The 20342-nt window shown below is 39.3% G+C and overlaps 1 protein-coding gene across 1 annotated transcript; it reads right to left on the reverse strand.

The window, feature by feature from the left end:
* Positions 1-6429: 6429 nt before the first annotated feature.
* LOC128858795 (clumping factor A-like) lies at positions 6430-8051 on the reverse strand. The gene is made up of 2 exons (XM_054095297.1): positions 7941-8051; positions 6430-7875 (listed from the first exon to the last, which is right to left on the reverse strand). The coding sequence occupies exons 1-2, from the start codon at positions 7978-7980 to the stop codon at positions 6551-6553; spliced, it is 1365 nt and encodes a 454-aa protein (XP_053951272.1). The 5' UTR covers positions 7981-8051; the 3' UTR covers positions 6430-6550.
* Between the last annotated feature and the right edge of the window lie 12291 nt (positions 8052-20342).

The following is a 20342-nucleotide window of genomic DNA, read 5'->3' on the forward strand; positions in this document are numbered from 1 at the left end:
TGGCAGCCGATTTTCTGAGTATATAAACAAAATTCTGTGCATATACTTAAGGAACAGTTCTAAAGTGAACAAATGATTTTCTTGCATGCCGGTTTCCAAAAAAAGTAGTGTATGTAGGCATATGCGATGGTAGCTTCAGAATTCGCTTTACAAAATACTTTTGCAATGTTTCAATTTCTTCAAACCACCCGAAACCCCACACCTGTGCTGCGTATGATTGTATTGAACGACAAACTGCAAGAAAAAGTTTCCATTTAGCTTCAATTGAAATTTCTGAACACCATTATTTGAGACATTGGGCGGTTTACTTCAAGATTCCACAGGTTGCAGTAGCTTTCAAGGTTATTAATCATCGCTTGTAGTTTGCCTGGGTGATGCGCTAACAAAATGATATCATCCGGGTACATTAGAAGTCTAATATAAATAATATGTTTCCTTTCTATGTTTAATCCTCCTTCTAAGCTTTCATGTAAGTCGTTTATGTAAAGAGCAAATAGTATTGGCGACAATAAGCATCCCTGTTTGACGCCTGAGTTTGTTTTGTATCTGAATGTATCTGAAATTTCTGAGCCATTCCATACAACTGTCTTTGTATCGCTGTAGTCGCCAAAACACGTGTAAATTTTCTTCTTTTCTTCTCATTTTTAATGGACAATAGCGGCTAAATTGAATATATTGTCGACTGTGGAGTAATTCTTCCTGAAGCCGGCTTGATACTCGTTTAAGATACTGTTCCTTTCAGTCCAAGAGGTTATTCTTACGTTAATAATGCCAATCATAACTTTAGCAATGCAGTTCATGAATGAAATTTGTCTGTAGTTTCCTACCAGGGCAGGATCCCCTTTTTTGAAGATAGTAAAAACTACGCTGGTTCTAAAAGCCTCGCCTACTTTGCATTTTTCGTAAACATTTGTGTAACCATTTGCCATAGCCGTAATGACAGTACATAGCTTTGTTGTTGTTGTTGTTGTTAACAGCATAGGTAGCCCTGTCAGTGTTGGCATATCATCGTTCGTCTTCGTCTAGCTCATCTAGGTGTATGCCCAGGAAACATGCTGTTTCGACGAGTTGGGTCCAGAGGGAGAGGGGGGTTAGATGAGTCGGTTTAAGGGGGCATGTGAAGAGGTAGTTAGTGTCGTCCGGGGTGCCTTCACATGCCGGACATGTGTTTGGTATGTCGGGGTCGATTCTGGATATGTAGGAGTTTAACCTGCTACGTAGTTGTGCCAGTGTTACACGGGTCTCACGGGGAAGCTGGAGCTCTTCGTCTGCAATAGGTGGTGGTTGGACTCCGATTACAGCATTCACAGACTGGAGTTCAAGAAGGTGGTAACGGTCTCCCGGTAAATGTCGTTTATTGACTGTCTAAATACTGTCCGGTCCAGTAGGTTACGGTCAGTTTTGTCCTGGATTTCGTCAGCGTAGTCTAGGAGGTGTCTCCTGACGTGCCTGGGAGTCGGCTCGGGCTCAAACAGGTGTCTGCAGGGATGAGACCTGCGGTAACATCCAAGCAGGAACTGCTTGCTGAGCAATTTGTTGTGCTCCACAACTGGGAGCATTTGTGCCTCGTTATGAAGGTGTTGGATGGGTGACATCAGGAGGCACCCGGTCGCTGTCCGAATGGCGGTATTTTGACAAGTCTGTAGCTTTGTCCACTGCGAATCACTAGTTCCAGGCGACCAGACAGGTGCAGGATAGTTAAGAACCGGCCGGCCTATTGCCTTAAATGTCGAAAGCAACAGTTCTTTGTCTTTGCCCCAAGTGCTGTCGGCCAGCGATTTGAGGACCTTGTTGCGATTTTGGACTTTTGTGGCAATTGCGATTGTATGCGCAGATAAGGAGAGCAAGCTGTCAAAGGTTACACCCAAAATTTTGGGGTTATTTACCGTCGGAATTGGTGTATCATCGACTTTTACCTTAAGGGACAGCTTGACCTCCTTTGTCCAGGTGGTAAAGAGGGTCGTCGTGGACTTGGTGGGGGAAAGTTGGAGATTCCTCGCAGTGAAAAAGCGAGAAAGGTCGGTGAGGTAGTTGTTCACTTTGGAACACAGGCCATCGATGTCATTGCCCGACGCCATTATCGTGCAGTCGTCACCATATGAGATCAGGGAAACTCCCGCTGGTGGTTGGGGGAGCTTCGAGATGTAGAAATTGAACAGCAAGGGAGACAGGACACCACCCTGCGCTACGCCTTGCTTTATCTTCCTCTGCTTTGATGTTTGATCTCGAAAAATCACTGACGGATGACGACCGCTCAGGTAGTTTGCAGACCATCTCTTTAGCCCTGGCGGGAGTGTCGACTGATAAATATCATCTAGCAGCGTGGAATAGCTGACTGTGTCGAAAGCCTTTTTCAAGTCCAACGCTACTAGGACAGTCCTCTCGCAGGGGCGGTTTTTGTTAAGCCCGCGATTTATCTGAGCGTTTATGGCGGTGAGTGCAGTGGTGGTGCTGTGCACTCGTCGGAAACCGTGCTGATGTGGGGCTGGGGCCAGGTGTTTCGTCTAGAGTGGGAGTAGGAGGGCTTCAAGAGTCTTCACTACTGGGGAAAGGAGAGTTATCGGCCGATAAGACTCCCCTTGATTGGCGGGTTTCCCAGGTTTCAGTAGTGGGACCACTCTCCCTGCTTTCCACTTGTCAGGGATGATGAGAGTGGCCAGGGACAGATTGAAAACCTTTGTGAGGAATCCTACTCCCAGGGCTCACAGATGCTTCAGCATCAGCGCGTTTAAGCCGTCAGGGCCAATGGCTTTCCATGATTTCAACTTGTTGATGGCCCCCTGAACCTCATCACCGGAGAAAGTAAGTGGCGCACTGTCGTTCGTCAGTTTGTGCAGCCTTCTGGTAGCACGACGTTTGATTCTGTCGCCCGGAGGATGCAATATGAAAAGCCGGCTAAAATAGCTCGCGCATCTCTTCGGGTCCGACGAAGTGCAACCGTTAAAGGTGATAGCCACCTTGTCGTTGTGCTTCGTCGGGTTTGACAGGGACCTAGCGGTGGACCAGAGCTTACTCACCCCAGAGGTGAGGTTACAGGTCTTCAGGTGCTCAACCCATTTAGTCCGCTTATGCTGATTTACCAGTTGCCGGATCTCCAAATTGAGATCCCTTATGCGGGGATCCCCGGGAGCGGCCTGGCGTAGGTGGTCACGCTCGTTTGCTAAACTGGCTGCTTCGGCTGGGAAATGAGGACGAATGTCCTTATAACTTCCAACTGGAATGAAGCGAGCCGCAGCAGCTGTGAGCACCTTGCGGAATGCGCGTTCGCCTACGCGCACATCAGTGGGGATGGGAAGAGCGGAGAAGGTGTCCTCGGTGAATTCCATGAAGCCGGCCCAACTAGCTTTTTTAAAGTTAAAATAGGACCAGTGATTCGCGGAAACGAAGTCGGCAGGTCTCTCAATCGAGACGATAATGGGCAAATAGTCTGATGCAAGCGATAGCATAGGTCGCCACGTTATGCTATTTATCAGACCCGCGCTATCAATTGTTAGGTCAGGCGAGCTGCTGCAATTGCCCACTACCCTGGTGGGGGCGTCGTCGTTCACTGTGCTGAATGTCGAGTAGTAGTAGAATAGAATAGAGGCAGCAGTAGAATACTTCTGGCCCAGGGTTGGGTTCGATTCCAGCTCTGAGGAGAAGTATTTGGAGCAGGATTGCTGCGAGAGTTTGCTCCTGTGACGTAAGGGGTGGGATGATATGGGTTTCACTAGACAGGGCTAGTATACTGGGGCGGCAGCCCTTGGTCGCTAAAAACCCGAGTCATTCCGGTACGTAGAACCGGCTGCCATAATATCTTTTACTCTACTTATAATTCCCATATTCTTATTTAAGTTTTCTTGATACTTTTCCATTTTCTGGATATTCCAATTCAGCTTTGGCAATAAGCAACATTTTGACAATTTGCAGGCTCTTCCACCCAACTTCAATTTAATTGGCAAATGGTCCCACAAACTTTTAAAATGAACTTCAAAATCTAAAATTAATCGTTGTAATACATCTTTGTTGACCATACAGTAATTTATTGTCGATTCTCCCACTTAACTGATGAAAGTGAAATTTCCTTCGAGATCCCCTTTTGTTCTACCATTTAAAACAATTAATCCGAAATCTTTACAAAAATCAAGGAAAATCTTACCTCTACCATTCTCTATCTGATCCTTTGAGTTTCTTATTTCGAACCATGTACTGACCCCTACCAAGTCTTGGAGTTGTTGTTATTGTTTCCCAATTCGCGCATTCATATCACCTTTTACAATAGAATGGGATTAATAATAATATCTTCTAGGCAAAGTGTAATTATATTATTTATTTCTTTCCGCCACTCAGCTTGTCTTATATATGTGGCATATAATTATAATAATAAATATTGGGGTTAACTGGAAATCGAAAATTCTTCGAAAGGATGGATTAATGTTGAAGAGGATGGTTGCATATGTAAAAGTCCCCGCTGGAAAGTCTCTGATTGCAATTCCCTTGAGAGTGGCCAGGACGATTCTTCTGCATATAGTCCAAGAAGCTCACAACTTCCGGTCTTCGCCCAAGTATCCTCTGGATAGCTTCTGACCATCCGTTTGAGAGAGAGCTAATGGGAGAAGGCGAAGCAAACCTGGATATCTGGTTGTACTATGCGCTGGGTTTGGCAAAAACCATAGCTGCGTATTTAGCACATGAAGAAAATTGGAGTATAAATAAAATTGGCGCCACTATAATGGAATTATTTATTTCTTTGAATATCTTTTACCTAAAAAATCATCACCACTTAGCGGGCTAATTTTTGTAGTATCATTTCTTCTTAGTCAATTAATTTGTGGAAAGAGGAATTCATTGGAGCCTCTCGTTGTTGCAATTATTATTTGTTTGAGAATGTCTCCCGAATCTTTCTCTGTAACACCTAAGTTTTCCTAGGATCCTACCCAACTCAGGTAAAGGTTCTACTCTCCATTTTATTATCAGCATTTTTAATATATGCGAAAAGTTCCACATGGATTCGAGGCCACGCATGCTGATCGCCTCATGCAAACTCAAGTTCAGATAATTCTTTCTTGAAAGGCTTTTTACATGGTGAAAACAAGTCAATTCTTGACACTCAGCAAAACTCATTTGGGCAGCGTGAAATATTAGAAAATTACACTCTTAGTAGTGGAGAAATATTAAGTTCATTGAATCAAGGAATGGCCGTAATGAAGTCCACGTGTCTAAACCTATGTCAGTCTAGCCTAACTTATGTAAACCCCAGCAATACCACATCCAGTTACAATGCTCGATAATGAATGGATAATTAAAAGTGGAGGGAGCGGGATACAGATTGGAGTCTTTAGTGTCAGTCAGGCTGCACTAAAGGCCCTGGAGAACGCAAAGCTAATCTCGAAGATTGTTCAACAATGTTTGAGGAAATATAATTCTGTTCATTCAAGACGGAATAAGCTTGTACCTATTCACTATCACACTGAGCCATTTCTCGGTGAGTGTCCTAGTCGAATTTTGGTCTCCGATGTCATGAGAATGACCGAATTTTGTTCCCTTTCAGATATCTTCAGATTTGCCAAAGAATCTGGAAGATTCTCAGTGGACTAGCTGCCTCTGTTTCTATTCTATCTTATCTCCTTCTCTATCACTTCTCTACTTTCCTCCTTGACTATCAGTGCTATCCCGTCGGTGCTTCTTGGTTCGACTTTTTTAAATTTTAATACCGTGCTTGTGTGCATCTTGCAAACATCTTAAACATTGCACCACGGGAGGACGAATTATGTCTCGCTTGTAGTAGCAATAAGTACAGATATTTTTAAACACTCCTTTCGTTTCGATAAAATTATAACAATTCCTTTGTCCTTTGTTGTAAAAGCGTAGTTTTAGACGGTTTGCGGAACCGACTCGTCACTCTCGTATCTGGTTATTCTATTATAACTCGCCGTGGGTTTTACTATCCTCTTTACTTTTTCGTTGAAACTTAACCATTTAATGGCTAAAATGCAAGTACTTATTTCAGTTCAAAAAATATTTTTAGCAAATGTATTTCTTTTTAACCAAACGGTGGCCGCCGTAGCCGAATGGGTTGGTGCGTGACTACCATTCGCAATTCAGAGAGAACCTAGGTTCGAAACTCGGTGAAACACCAAAATTAAGAATACGTTTGTTTTTAATAGCGGTCGCCCCTCGGCAGGCAATGGCAAACCTCCGGTGTATTTCTGCCGTGAAGAAGCTCCTCATAAAAAATATCTGCCGTTCGGAGTCGGCTTGAAACTGCAGGTCCCTCCATTTGTGGAACAACATCAAGACGCAAACCACAAATACGAGGAGGAGCTCGGCCAAAGACCCCAAAAGAGAGTACGCGTCAATTATATTTATATATATATCCAAAACAGTTTCCACGTGAGCTAGTTACTCACTTCGTTGCTCGATGAACGCGAATAAAAAATAGTCATAGAATTACTCTGGTAAGAATATTATATTTACATTCAAAGTCAATATTTTGATTTACAATTGTCTTCTCTAAGTTTTAATTCATTTCATATCTGTCATCAACAGAGAGTGATTCGGAAGAATCTATTTAATCCGAATCAGAGGCAAATGAATCTGAATCAGACTCAAATGAATCTGAATCAGACTCAAATGAATCTGAAAAAGAGTTTAATGAATTTCTAGCATAGCGTAAAGAATTTTTAACAGAGTATAATGAATCTCTAGCAGAGTCTAATGGATTTCCACCAAAATTTAATGATCCTGCAACAGAATCTGATGAATCTCCAGCAGCATCTAATGGGTATCCAGCAGAGCCTATTGCATCTTCAGCAGAGTCTAATGAATCTCTAGCAAAGTTTAATGAATTTCGGGCAGAGTATACTGAATCTGAATCAGAGCCACATGAACCTGAATCAGAGCCTAATGAGTCTGAATAAGAGTCTAACGAATCTGAATAAGAGTCTAATGAATCTCTAGCAAAGTTTAATGAATTTCTGCCAGAGTATAATGAATCTGAATCAGAGCCACATGAACCTGAATCAGAGCCTAATGAGTCTGAATAAGAGTCTAACGAATCTGAATAAGAGTCTAATGAATCTCTTGCAAAGTTTAATGAATTTCCAACAGGGCGTAATGAATTTCTAGCAGAGTTTAATGAATCTCTAGCAGAGTCTAATGAATATGAATCAGAGCCAAATGAATCTGAATAAGAGTCCAATGAATCTCTAGCAAAGTTTAATGAATTTCTGCCAGAGTATAATGAATCTGAATTAGATTCTAATGAAGCTGAATAAGAGTCTAACAAATCTGAATAGGGGTCTAATGAATTTCTACCAAAGTTTAATGAATTTCTAACAGCGTGTAATGAATTTCTAGCAGAGTTTAATGAATCTCTAGCAGAGTCTAATGAATATGAATCAGAGCCAAATGAATCTGAATAAGAGTCCAATGAATCTCTAGCAAAGTTTAATGAATTTCTGGCAGAGCGTAATGAATATCCATCAGAGTCTAATGGATTTCCACCAAAATTTAATGGTCCTGCAACAGAATCTGATGAACCTCCAGCAGCATCTAATGGGTCTCCAGCAGAGCCTATTGCATCTTCAGCAGCGTCGAATGAATCTGTAGTAGTATTTAATGAATCTCCAGCAGGACTTAATGCATCTCCAGCTGCGTCTAATGAATCTTCACCAGATTTTAATGAATCTCCAGCAGGGTCTAATGAATCTTCAGCTGCGTCGAATGCATCTTTAGCAGAGTCTAATGAATCTGTAGTAGAATTCAATGAATCTCCAACAGCTTTTAATGAATCTTTATCAGAGTCGAACGAATTTCCTGAGAAATATTCAGGAGACCCTATTGGATATATAGCATTTCCATGGGCGCTTGGCCATTCGCTGATGAGTCCGATTACTGTAAATGGAAATTATTTATAATTTCAACTTATTTCTCAATGATTGTTTAAATCGACACTTTACCACTAATCAGCACAAAGAAGCAAACAAATTTTTTCAACATTTTGTTAACACAATTTCTAACACACGATTTAGGACTGTCTGACGAAGCCTTCACAGTAAGGGGTTTTTATAGCAAACGCAGTAGCCAAAAGATACTGAAGTACTGAAGTTTTTTATCATACAATCACGTGGAACGAATTTGAGGCGTGCAGTGGAACACAGGCTTACATATAAATAGGTAGAAATAATAGTACCGTTACAATCAGCAATTAATTTATTATATTATTTCTACCGCTTTTTATTTCAGCCTGATTCGAAGCCACAGAAAACAGAAAAAACTTGAATTTTGAATCAACTTTTTCATTTATTGTTCTAAAGACGTTTTCTTCCACTTTTATTGTTTGTTTCTCCGTGCCGCCTGTGGGAAACTTCAGACTAGCCACAAAGCAATTGAGCTGGAGCCTCAAGACTGGCACTCAAAATTTCTACATGACATTGCCGGAAATTTACGACTGTTAGAGTAGACTGGCGTGTACCATTGTTTTGTGCCTAGCCAACAAATTTTTCACAAGAATACCAGAGAGAAATGAGTGGTTTCTAGTTTCACGGATGGGTCCAATGATGGGTAGTGGGTTTCACCCGAGGTTCCTTCACTACACTTGTGCCTCATCTTAGTGGTCAACAGTGCTACCGAGTGGGTTAGTAAATATCCAAATCTGTGGCAAATCGAAACAGAAATATGATTCAAAATAATTGGACCCCAGCGCCAATATAACGGATGCATTAAGAATACGAGTTACATCTTAAGTTCGACGATCTTCACAAGACACATTTCGCTGGGTGTAATGTTGCATTATTTATTTATCTATTTATATACGCCATGTGATTTCTTGTAACTCTCCAAATTTTGTGGTTGCTAACCTACTTATAGTAGATTTCCTGAAGAAGATTTCTATACATTTTTCGATCAGCTGAAACAACATTTTTTGTTTTCAATTAGAGGTTAGGTGCACCTCACAGACTGAGTTGCTCTCAGGGGACGGCTCAAGCACTCATTATTGATTTGATGTTCCTTTCAGTGATGGTTCCCAAGTCACCGAAGCTCAATCAGGTGGATCGTCGCCTGTGTAAAACGAAGAGGTACCGTTTAGTTGAGTTTCTTTTCAATCTCATCCAGTGGAAAGTGGGAGATTCATATAGATATATTATATAGGGAAGGCTTCTGGAAGGATTAAAAATTACCGGTGGCATTAGATATTATTGCCGAAGCAGCTTGTGATGTGTCGATGCCTAGGTGCAAAAAACCTGCCAACAGAGATAGCTGAGTTGCGCGAGACATGCAATAAAGCAAGAAGACGTTCTTAAGAGTGAGGGGAAGTTCAGTGTTCGAATAAGTACGGGCAGAATTTAGAGCATACCGACTGAAGTCAAGGGAAGCTATAGAAGCAAGTAAAAATGGATGCTTAAAAAAATGATCGACAACGCGGATGACAACCCATGAGGTATTGTCTATAAAACAGTCATGACCAAAGTAAAAGGTCCCTAAGCTCCTCAACCAACTTGCCTGGAAGTGCTTTAAAAGGTGGTCATCTCGCTCTTTCCTCCACAGGAGAAAAGCAGCAGAATTTGTACGCAATTAGGAAATCATGCGGTTACAGTGCCAGAAGTATTAAGCACTTTGGCGCGAATTAATGACAACAAAGCATCTGGGCATACCGAATGCGTCATTTAAAGCGGCGAAAAAATGTGCAGTTATAACATTAGATATAAAACACGCATTTAACACGGTCAATTGGGAAAATATTTTGAATGGCCTCAGCAGCTTCTCGGTGCCAAAGTATCTTATTAGAATCATCCGCAGCTACTTAAACCAGAGAGTACTGCAGTATGATACAGAGGAGGGCCCAAAGAGCTACAGCGCGTCAGGTGGTGTACCGCAAGGATCTGTTCTCGGACCAGCCCTATGGAACCATACAACCATAGTGGGATTCGCCGACGACATCGTACTGGTAGTGATTGATAAGCATATAGATAGATTGCAACATGTATGGAATGATACCATAAGAAGAATACAAAGGTGGTTGAATAACAGCAGCCTGGAACTTGGTGCCCAAAAACAGAACTCGTGATGATCAGCAGAAGCAAACAGAATGAAAAGCTGTCAATATCAGTTGGTGGCCACGATATAGAATCTCATAAGTCTAAAAAATATCTTGATATGTACACTGATGCCAGACTAACATTCAGGGAGCATCTTATAGCTGTTAGTATGAAGGCGACAAAGGTTAACAACGCACTTATGGGCATGCTACCAAACATCCTCCTGTAGTCCTCCCACAGGGCACCAGGAGAAAAATTCTTTCCACTCTGACAGACTCCATAATGCCGTATGCCTTTCCAATCTGGGCTGGAGCAAAAAAGTGCCATTTTAAAGAAGTACTGCAGGTCAGTAAAACAAATGCATTGAGGACCGCATGTGCCCATAGAATGGTATCGGACGATACAATCTGCGTCATAGCTAGCAAAATGCCTTTAAAAATCCGTCCAAGCTTGCAGAAGAGCTTGTATTGCTCGCAAGGTACGAAGCCGACAGAGGAACCTAAACAACAATCTACCTCGATAGCTGACTGGCAATCAAAATGGGACCAGTCATTAAAACGCCACGTCATTAAAACGTGGACGCATAGGTTGATCCCACAGATTAACGAGTGGATCTGTCGAAAACACGAAGGCGTTGGTTTCTTCCTAACGCAGGTATTAACTGGACACGGATGTTAACAAAAATATCTGCATCGCCTAGACTTGGCCGGTAGCCCTTATTGTACAGAATGCTTGGACGAAGAGGATACGGTCAAACATGTGGCTTTTTATTATTGAAGCAGGTTCGTTAAGAAACGCGATGACCTAACAAGAACAACTGGTGTGTTTCTAACGCCCAATAACTTGGTTCCACAAATGCTTGTCGAAAGAAGAATGGAGGGCGATACAAGCTTTTGCAATACGAATTATCGTTTGCAACATTGATTGTAGGCAACCAGAACTGTCGCATTGATAAAATGCAGCAAGACGGACAACAGACGCATATAACTGACGATTGAGCTTATTGCACAAAAAAAAAATTTAGAACAACTTTGTAACAATGAAAAAAATATAAAAATACTTATAGATCACAATGCTCATTCGATCATTATGATACTCACCTAGAAATGTGAAGAGATTTTTGAGGTATTTTTTATTGTTTTTTAACCAGTTAGTTTTTCCTTAAGAAACCTAAATGACTCAGTAAATGTTGAAAGTTGTAAACTTCTATCCTAAGGCTAACAAAACCCCAGCTCTCAAATTTGGTGGGCATCCCTACCGGACACTGTCCGTTAGGTGTTCACGCCGTAAGACTTGGGATTGCCTCAAGTCCGTTCTGCAGAAACTGTCTGGAGGACGAGGTGGAATCATCTCAACACCTTCTTCTCAGCTGCCCTGCTCTCGTCTGGCAAAGACTTAGCTATCTGGGCTCTCACTTTTTCGCTACGCCTGCGGATATAGCCGGTGTAGATATCATAAAGTTGGTGAAGTTCATTAGTAGCTTGTTACGGCTAACCACGAACGCAAATCAGCCCCCCTCGGCGCCGTCGTAAAATGTATGGCCATCATCGTATTTAATCCCAAGGCTCCTTCTTCCTTCCCATCTCCTTTCCCCTCTCCCATGTACGGCCCCACAACGGAAGAATTTACTAACATTTGACCAAGTGAGCCCCTTAGCTAGGGCAGCCATTTAACCTAACCTAAACCTAAACTTCTATCATTCTGAAGTGTATTTCCTGACGTCCGAATGGTTACGGTCCAGTTTCGATACGCTCAATTTCGGTTTGAAATAAATGTTTTGATGTGGCTATTAAACCATGGTTTAATGATTTATTGGCCGATATGGTTTTCGTAACAAGCGGCACAAATTGATTAACAGATTTACTAATACTAGTTTGATAAACAGGCAAAGCAAGAAAGTTTACTGAAGCCATGCTGTATATGGATGCCCAGTTTACAGAATTGACACACTTCTCAAGCGCAGGATATCGAAAATGCGTTAATTCGAAGTCGGAAGTCAGATGAATGAGATCGTGTTTAGAAGAACTCGAACAATCCACTTGGGTGTTTGGCCGTGCGCCTCCTCGTATTTGTGGTGTGCGTCTTGATATTGTTCCATAAATGGAGGGACCTACAGTTTTAAGCCGACTCCGAATGGCAGATATTTTTATGAGGAGCTTTTTCATGGCAGAGATGCTCTCGGAGGTTTGCCATTGCTTGCCGAGGGGCATTAGAAACATTTTTCTCTCAATTTTGATGTTTTCACCGAGATTCGAACCAACGTTCTCTCTGTGAATTCCGAACGGTAGTCACGCACCAACCCATTCGGCTACGGTGGCCGAAATTTACTTATTGTAATATTAAGAAAAAAATAAATATTTACAATAATTTAACAACAATGGCATGAGCCGTCTGTCGATTTATTTTTCGTACAAAACAATTATTCGGTTTACGGTTTTTAAAACCAGTTAAACTCTTTTATTAAGTAATCTCTGTATCTAGAGGCATATTTAATGAAACGCAAAAGTTTATCCCAATGATCATTTTCCCCATTGAGAATCTCAATCAGTTGTGAATCATTTAAGGTAAATTTTCCGAAAAAGGCTTTTCTGTATTCTCTTAATATTGGGCAGCGCGCCAGGAAATGTGCTATGTTTTCTAGCTCGCCTAAATTACACATTGAGCAAGTTTTATTTCCTGTGTCAAATCTGTTGTTATTTAAAATTACCATGTCACTTCTAGCCCTCATTATCCACATGCTTGATTCTATATCATATTTTTTTAAATAAACCAGACCTTTTGACCAATCTAATTCCTTATATATCCTCCTAGTACTTAACCCTCGAGAAGGCGCGCCTTAATAAGTTACTTGAATTGGCGCACGTGAGCACTTTGCTCACACCACTTTCACATAAACATATTATGCTCCTAGATTTGGTAGATTAGTAAGATAAAGTGTTTTTTTTATAGGTTAATGGTTTATTTTTATTAAGATGTATGCATTTTTGAGTTTTAAACTCTTAGAAACTATTTTTGATAACATAAAAAGATAAAACGAAAATTAAATACATTTTTTTCACTAGCAACAAAAAAAAAATTTAAATTAGTAGCAATACATATTAATGAAAATTCAAAATGGAGCCAGATCTTTGTTAAAGGAGCAATTGAAACAAGTTGGACATATAGTTCTTGCGTGCTCGGTCCAGAGTAATTTGTTGCACAAAAAACATCCTTTTTTGGTGCGTCTATTTTTTCGCCTGTGACACAATGCGCAAAATCCATTATTTTCAGAGGCTTCTAAATGTTCATTGTTTGGCACAATATGAGATATAATTTCTTTTAATGAGCTTGGAAGTGTTTTGATAGTCTGACGACGTACAATATTTGGCTTTGTAACCTCCAAAGCAATTTCTTTCGAAAATAACCTTCTCTGTGTCATGATTTGGGTATTGCATTTATAAATAATCTGGGCGTTTATGCCAGCAATATTAATAATTGTAAAAAATAGTCGCATGGGCCACCTGCGGGTAGTTCTGGATACCGAATAAGCTTCCTTAATCTGGTCCACAGTATCTACTCCACCCTCTGTGTGGTTATAAAATGTTGTAATTTCGGGTTTGATTTTGTCTCCCGTTTCATCATCTATTCCGTCAATTTTCTTATCTTTCTTTTTTGGAATATGCGAGACAATAGTTTTGTTTTCACAAAAACCAAATAGGTTATGAGGTACTGGTCTTCCTCTTGTCGAAATGAATTGACGAGGAATTTCCTTCTTATATTTTCTTAGTGTACCAACAGCTGTCGTCCTGTAGTTTTTGTAAAGATCATCAACTAGGGGTATGGACATAAAGTAATTGTCCATTGTTAAATTTCTGCCTGTATTTAATATTGGAGCAGCAATTCTTTTGACGATACTAGCAGGTGAATTATCTAACTGATAAGGTCCAGGTGGCTGTTTTCTGCAGTATATTTCCATTTTATAAGTGTATGGACCAATGCGTTGATTTTTAATCCGTACTTAGCTGGCTTATCAGGCATATAAATTCGGAACTTACACCTTCCTCGAAAAGATTCCAGCATTTCGTCAATGGTGCAGTATTCTCCAGGAATAAAAAGTTCGGAACAATAGTCATTAAATTCTTCAAATATTTCTCTGAACGCTGCAAGATTATCTAATTGGGATCTGGCTAAACGAGACGAAGTTTCATCGAAACGAATCACACGGACTAGGAATAAAAAACGCATGATCGACATTGTTGCTCTGAAAATATCTGGAGCAATTCCATCATCTAGCCAAAGCTCCTCTAAATTTGAATGGTTCAATTTTTTTAATCCAGCCATATACAAAATTCCAATAAATGCTTACATCTCCGCCAAATCTGTTTCATTGCAATCCCTGTCTTTTTGATACAAATCAGTCACTTTTTGAATGTACGTATTTGTGTATGTTACAAATTTTTCAAGTGAAGTATCTTTCAAAAATAGTGCGAGGTATTGTGAAGGGGTTATATCGTCTTTCGCTGCACCCTTAACTCATGGAAGATGTGTAACTATGTTACAGCTTCTAGTACGTACATATATTGCGAGTGGGTATATCCATAGCCCATTTTGTACACATATCTTTTCCCAAATAAAATTGCCGCCTTCCTCGCGGCATTTCTACGTTTTCATCTTGATCAAAACCTGCATCGGTATCAGAAGATTGTTCTGTGTCACTTTGGTGATCAGTGTGTTCACTTTCACAATCACTTTGCTCAAAATCTTCTTCCACGTCGATCCAATTTGGGAGGTGTCATTTGCCAGACGACGACGTTTGCTATTAGTTTCCATTATTTTGTTAAAAAATTTACCTAAATAATTATAAAGAGAAAATACGCGTTTATTGCAAAAAAAAAAAATATTAAAATAATTACTTACGTAGTTTGGCGCGCAATGAGCAAAAAGCCGCACATATAAAGTAAACCAATATCTTCGATCTCTATTTGCACACTACACACTTCGAATGCTTCTTATTGCAAAGACAAATCATTTACTTAGAGGTACTGAACGCCGTTATTCTAGGACTAACGGTAAACATTGAAAATTTGGCAATTTTAAAATTGCGTGAGCAAATTGCTCATAGCGCGCCTTCTGAAGGGTTAAGGCTTTTTGTATGTACATATTCATCCTAACCTGGTTGTGGTTTGTTAAAAGCAATTTTGCATCTTCTATACAGCTATCTATTCGTCAATTTTTTTTTTTTTTTTAATGGAAATACTTTATTTGCAATCTATCTTAGAATACAGATAATCAGCAAAAGATATCTTATTACCTAATGACAGCATAGTATTTACACTGGTGCAAAACTACATAGAAAACTATAGAATTTTTTCTTTTTACAATTCTTATGCATATTTTATGTTATTAGATTTAATTTTTACTCGAAAATTGTATAACTTACTTCATGTATAACTTATATTAGAATTTTAAAAATTTAATGGAACATTTTAACAATTTCATATTTTGCTTTTTTTGTTTGTTTTTTTTTTGTTTTTGTTTTTTTATTATTATTATTAAATTGACAAATTTAAAGGAATGGCAAGTCTAAGACATGATTGCGCTTTAATCGTCTAATTTCATTGGTTGTGTCCAACAAGCAAATAGCATTTGAGTTTACATGATTTGAAAATCTTTCAATGTATTTCTTAGAATATACTGAGATTTCTCTCTTAACAAATGGAATACCTAGATCCATGTGTATGGCTTCGTTTGTGATAAACCAAGGTGCATTAACAAGTGTTCGCAAGGTCTTTGACTGGTAGCGTTGCAAAATCTCCACATTGGACTTACTAGCAGTTCCCCAAAGCTGTATACCGTAGGTCCATATAGGCTTCAATATAGCTTTATACAATCTAACCTTGTTTTCTAGACTAAGTTGAGATTTGCCCCCAAGTAGCCAGTACATTCTTTTGGTTTTATTTTTAAGCTGTTGATGTTTAGCTTTGATATGATTTTTCCATGTGAGGCGTCGATCAAGATGCATTCCCAAGTACTTGACTGTGTCGCTAGTAGGAATTTGATGACCATTTAAATACACTGGAGGACATTGTTCTCTTCTTAGTGTAAATGTAACATGAATAGACTTTTCATGGTAAATATTAATTTTCCATTTATTGAGCCAAGTTTCCAAAGTGTTTAAGTGATTTTGTAGCAGGGAGGAGGCCTCCGCAGGGGACTCACTAGATGCAATGAAGGCTGTATCATCAGCAAAAGTCGCCATTTCTACCTTTTCTGTTGTCTGCATGTCGTAAGTAAATATCGTATACAAGACTGGGCCTAAAACGCTACCCGGAGGCACACCTGCGTTGATACTAAATATTTCAGATGACGCATCTTGGTGCTTTACATAAAAGTGCCTGTCGCTTAGATAAGATTTAAGCACAAAGTAAAAATGTGCTGGTAAAAGTTTTTTAATTTTAAAGAGTAGTCCCATATGCCAAACTCTGTCGAATGCTTGTTGTACGTCAAGAAAGGTTGCAGAACAGTATTCTTTTCTTTCAATCGCATCTGTAATAACATTCACAATTCTGTGGCATTGTTCTGGTGTGCCATGCCCAACTCTAAACCCAGGAAAGATATTTTGATCCTCAATTACAGGTAACATTCTTTTCAAAAATATTCTTTCGAATATCTTCGAGAATGTTACGAGCAAACTAATGGGGCGGTAGGACTTGACGTTATTTTCAGGTTTGTTTGGTTTAGGGACCATTACTACGACAGCACACTTCCACTGCGTGGGATAATGATTTACATTCAAGATACCATTATATATTTGTGTGAGTAACTTTATAGCATTTTGTGGTAAAGCCTTCACAACTCTACTATCAATACAGTCATAGCCAGGACTTTTACAGTTATTCAGTCGGGAAACTTCTTCAGTAACTTCGTCATCTGATATTTGTGTGATCGGGAGGTCCAATTAGCACGAAGATTCGATGAAGTTTAGAGTATCTGTATTATTATTATTCCTATTCGAAGTATTAGGCTGAAAAGTCAGATAGAGGTGTTTGGCAAAAGCCTCTGCTTTTGTTTCATCACTCCTACACCATAATCCATCAAGATTTTTAATGGCAACATTACGTTTCATTGGTCGTTTTAGGTACTTAGTAGCTCTCCAAAGTTTGTGCTCATCATATTTTGTGTGTTCCAATTGTTTCAAAAATAAATTAAAAGACTGGTTTTTTAAGTCAGCTAGCTTCGATTTTAGTCCTTTTGTTGCTTTATTTAGAGCCCTTTTATTGTTTGGATATCTATTTTCCTGCCAGATTCTTCTTAGCCTTCTCTTGGTATTTATGAGCATTATTACATCAGCAGGGACGTGTATTTGAAAGTCGGGAGGTGATTGTTCATTCGAACTTGACATATAGGCGGCCTCGTGAATAAGGTTCGTTAATGATTCAACTGCTGCATCTATATCGGTGCCTGTATATATCGGCACATTTAAGTTACAATAATATGATTTTCGATCCAGTTTTGAAAGGATTTGAGGTCAGTTTTTGTGTTTAGGACCTTGTACTTTTTGGACGTATGGTGGACATTATCATCAAAAGTTACTATTAAAGGTGAGTGGTCGGAGCTAAGATCATTACTATGCTCTATGCTTAATTTAGGACTAGGGATACCAAAATATACTGCAAAATCAAGAAGATCTGGAATTTTTCTTGGGTCGCTAGGCCAATATGTCGGTGTATCTGTCGATAAAATGGAGTCATTTTTTTGCGAAATGCATTTCTGCAGCTCTCTTCCTTTTGGGTTTATGAGCCTAGAGCCCCACCAAGGATGTTTTGCATTAAAATCGCCACCTACAACGAATTTCGATCCAAAACGTTTAAAAATATCGACGTATTGGTCAGCTTTTATGGTAAACCGCGGGGGAAAGTACACCGAGTATATTGATAAATCATATGCGTCACATTTTACTCTAATCCCGGCTGCTTGCAGGTTTTGTTCTCTGGTTTCCTCCTCAAAGCCTTCGTACTTAATGTTTGATCTAATCAAAATAGCAGAGACCCCGTGGGCTTTGTTGTCAGGGTGGTTAGAGCAAATAAGATCTTAACCAATAATTTTAAAATATGATTTACACGTAAAATGTGTTTCGAAAATTAGTATTACATCAACTTTGTTTAGAACTAGGAAGTTCTTTACTTCCTCGGTGTGGTTGCTAAGACCATTGGCGTTCCAAATAGCTATTCGCAGGTTTATTTGCATAATTTCTCTAGCAAGATGGACATCATGTTGAACAAACTTTGTGTAATTTCGAGTTGCTTGGATAACAAGTTTTCTATTTTTTGCATAACATTTTCATGGCCTTGATTACCTTGCACACATTCGGCATAGGATACGTTTGGAGGGGCAAATATGTTTTCAGTTTGTGAGATATTACTATGTTTTGGAAAATTTTTAGCAGAGTAAGAGAAAGTGGGTTGTGTTTGTCTTGTATTTGGCATACTGGGCTTTTTGACAAGACTTTGGTATACTTTGCACCCCTTGTAGTTCGCTGGATGATTCTGTAGACAATTAAAACATCTGGCAGGTGTGTCTTTACTTTTAGTACATTCAGTAGTTGAGTGATCTAGCCCGCATTTTACGCATCTGAATGATTTTGTGCAGTAAGATTTGGTGTGTCCAAGCTCTTGACATCGATGGCACTGCACAATGTCAGTTTCCTTTTTGGGAGGGTCAACCTTGACAACAGCGTTGCCTAAGTATTTCAAATCAAAAATGCTCTTATTGTTGTTGTTCGGCTCAAGGTCAACGAAATTCATACACAAGGTCACATTTGTAAATTTGCTTCTTATATTGGTAACATTCCTAACTTGAACACCTAGTTCTGTTTTGATTTCATCTACCGGAGTAGAAAAGTATAAATTTTTTAGAAAAATTCTATGTTTAATCCTCCTTCTAAGCTTTCATGTAAGTCGTTTATGTAAAGAGCAAATAGTATTGGCGACAATAAGCATCCCTGTTTGGTGCCTGAGTTTGTTTTGTATCTGAATGTATCTGAAATTTCTGAGCCATTCCATACAACTGTCTTTGTATCGCTGTAGTCGCCAAAACACGTGTAAATTTTCTTCTTTTCTTCTAATTTTTAATGGACAATAGCGGCTAAATTGAATATATTGTCGACTGTGGAGTAATTCTTCTTGAAGCCGGCTTGATACTCGTTTAAGGTACTGCTCCTTTCAGTCCAAGAGGTTATTCTTACGTTAATAATGCCCATCATAACTTTAGCAATGCAGTTCATGAATGAAATTTCTCTGTAGTTCCCTCCCGGGGCAGGATCCCGTTTTTTGAAGATAGTAAAAACTACGCTGGTTCAAAAGCCTCGCCTACTTTGCATTTTTCGTAAAGATTTGTGTAACCATTTGCCATAGCCGTAATGAAAGTACAGGGTGGGCCATATAGCGTTTGCTTTTTGAACCACATATTTTTTTGAGAATGGGAACACAAATGACATGTCAAATGTGTTCATAATTTATTTAAAGGTTTGACATTTACGAAATGGGACGCTATACGCTTGAACAAAATTGGGAAATATTGAAAACCTATTTCCAAAGTGGTGAGTCTTCTTCTTCTTTTCTAATGAAGCTCATTTTCACATCGATGGCTACGTCAATAAGCAAAATTGTCGGATTTGGGGCTCCGAAAATCCACACGTTACTGTAGAGAAGCAAATGCATCCACAACGAGTGACTGTTTGGTGCGGTTTTTGGTCTGGCACGAAATCGAAGTTGCCATTCATGAAATTGGAGCCCAAACAATCGAAAATGTGCTTAAAAATTGTGTTGATTGAATGGCCTACTGTAAAGCCAGTCGTGGCAGTCATTTGAACGATATTATTTTTTATTCATAAATGAAAATGTTCAATCATTAAAATAAAGAAAAAGTTAGAAAAAATATTGATCCGTTTTTTTTTTATCGCCGATTCAAAAAGCAAATTTTACATGGCCCACCCTATAGCTTTCTCTAAAGGTACTTAAACTTTGAAATGACGAGATTCTTGCTTCTTCACATTCTTTGTTAAACCACTCATTCTTGCCTAACCTTTTTGATTTCCTTTTGTACCTTATCGACGACTGTTCTATTGCTTCTTGGAGATCTTGATTAATATCTTTTACTCTACTTATAATTCCCATATTCTTATTTAAGTTTTCTTGATACAATTTGCAGGCTCTTCCACCCAACTTCAATTTAATTGGCAAATGGTCCCACAAACTTTTAAAATGAACTTCAAAGTCTAAAATTAATCGTTGTAATACATCTTTGTTGACCATACAGTAATTTATTGTCGATTCTCCCACTTAA

This window comes from Anastrepha ludens, chromosome 3 (assembly GCF_028408465.1).
Source record: "Anastrepha ludens isolate Willacy chromosome 3, idAnaLude1.1, whole genome shotgun sequence".
NCBI classification, from domain to species: Eukaryota; Metazoa; Arthropoda; class Insecta; order Diptera; family Tephritidae; genus Anastrepha; species Anastrepha ludens.

Coding starts and splice junctions, on each gene's coding strand:
- LOC128858795 (XM_054095297.1), bottom strand. CDS start 7,980: ATGTTGAAAAAATTTGTTTGCTTCTTTGTGCTGATTAGTG. Junction 7,876..7,940: donor CTTCTTTGTGCTGATTAGTG/GTAAAGTGTCGA, acceptor TTCCATTTACAG/TAATCGGACTCATCAGCGAA.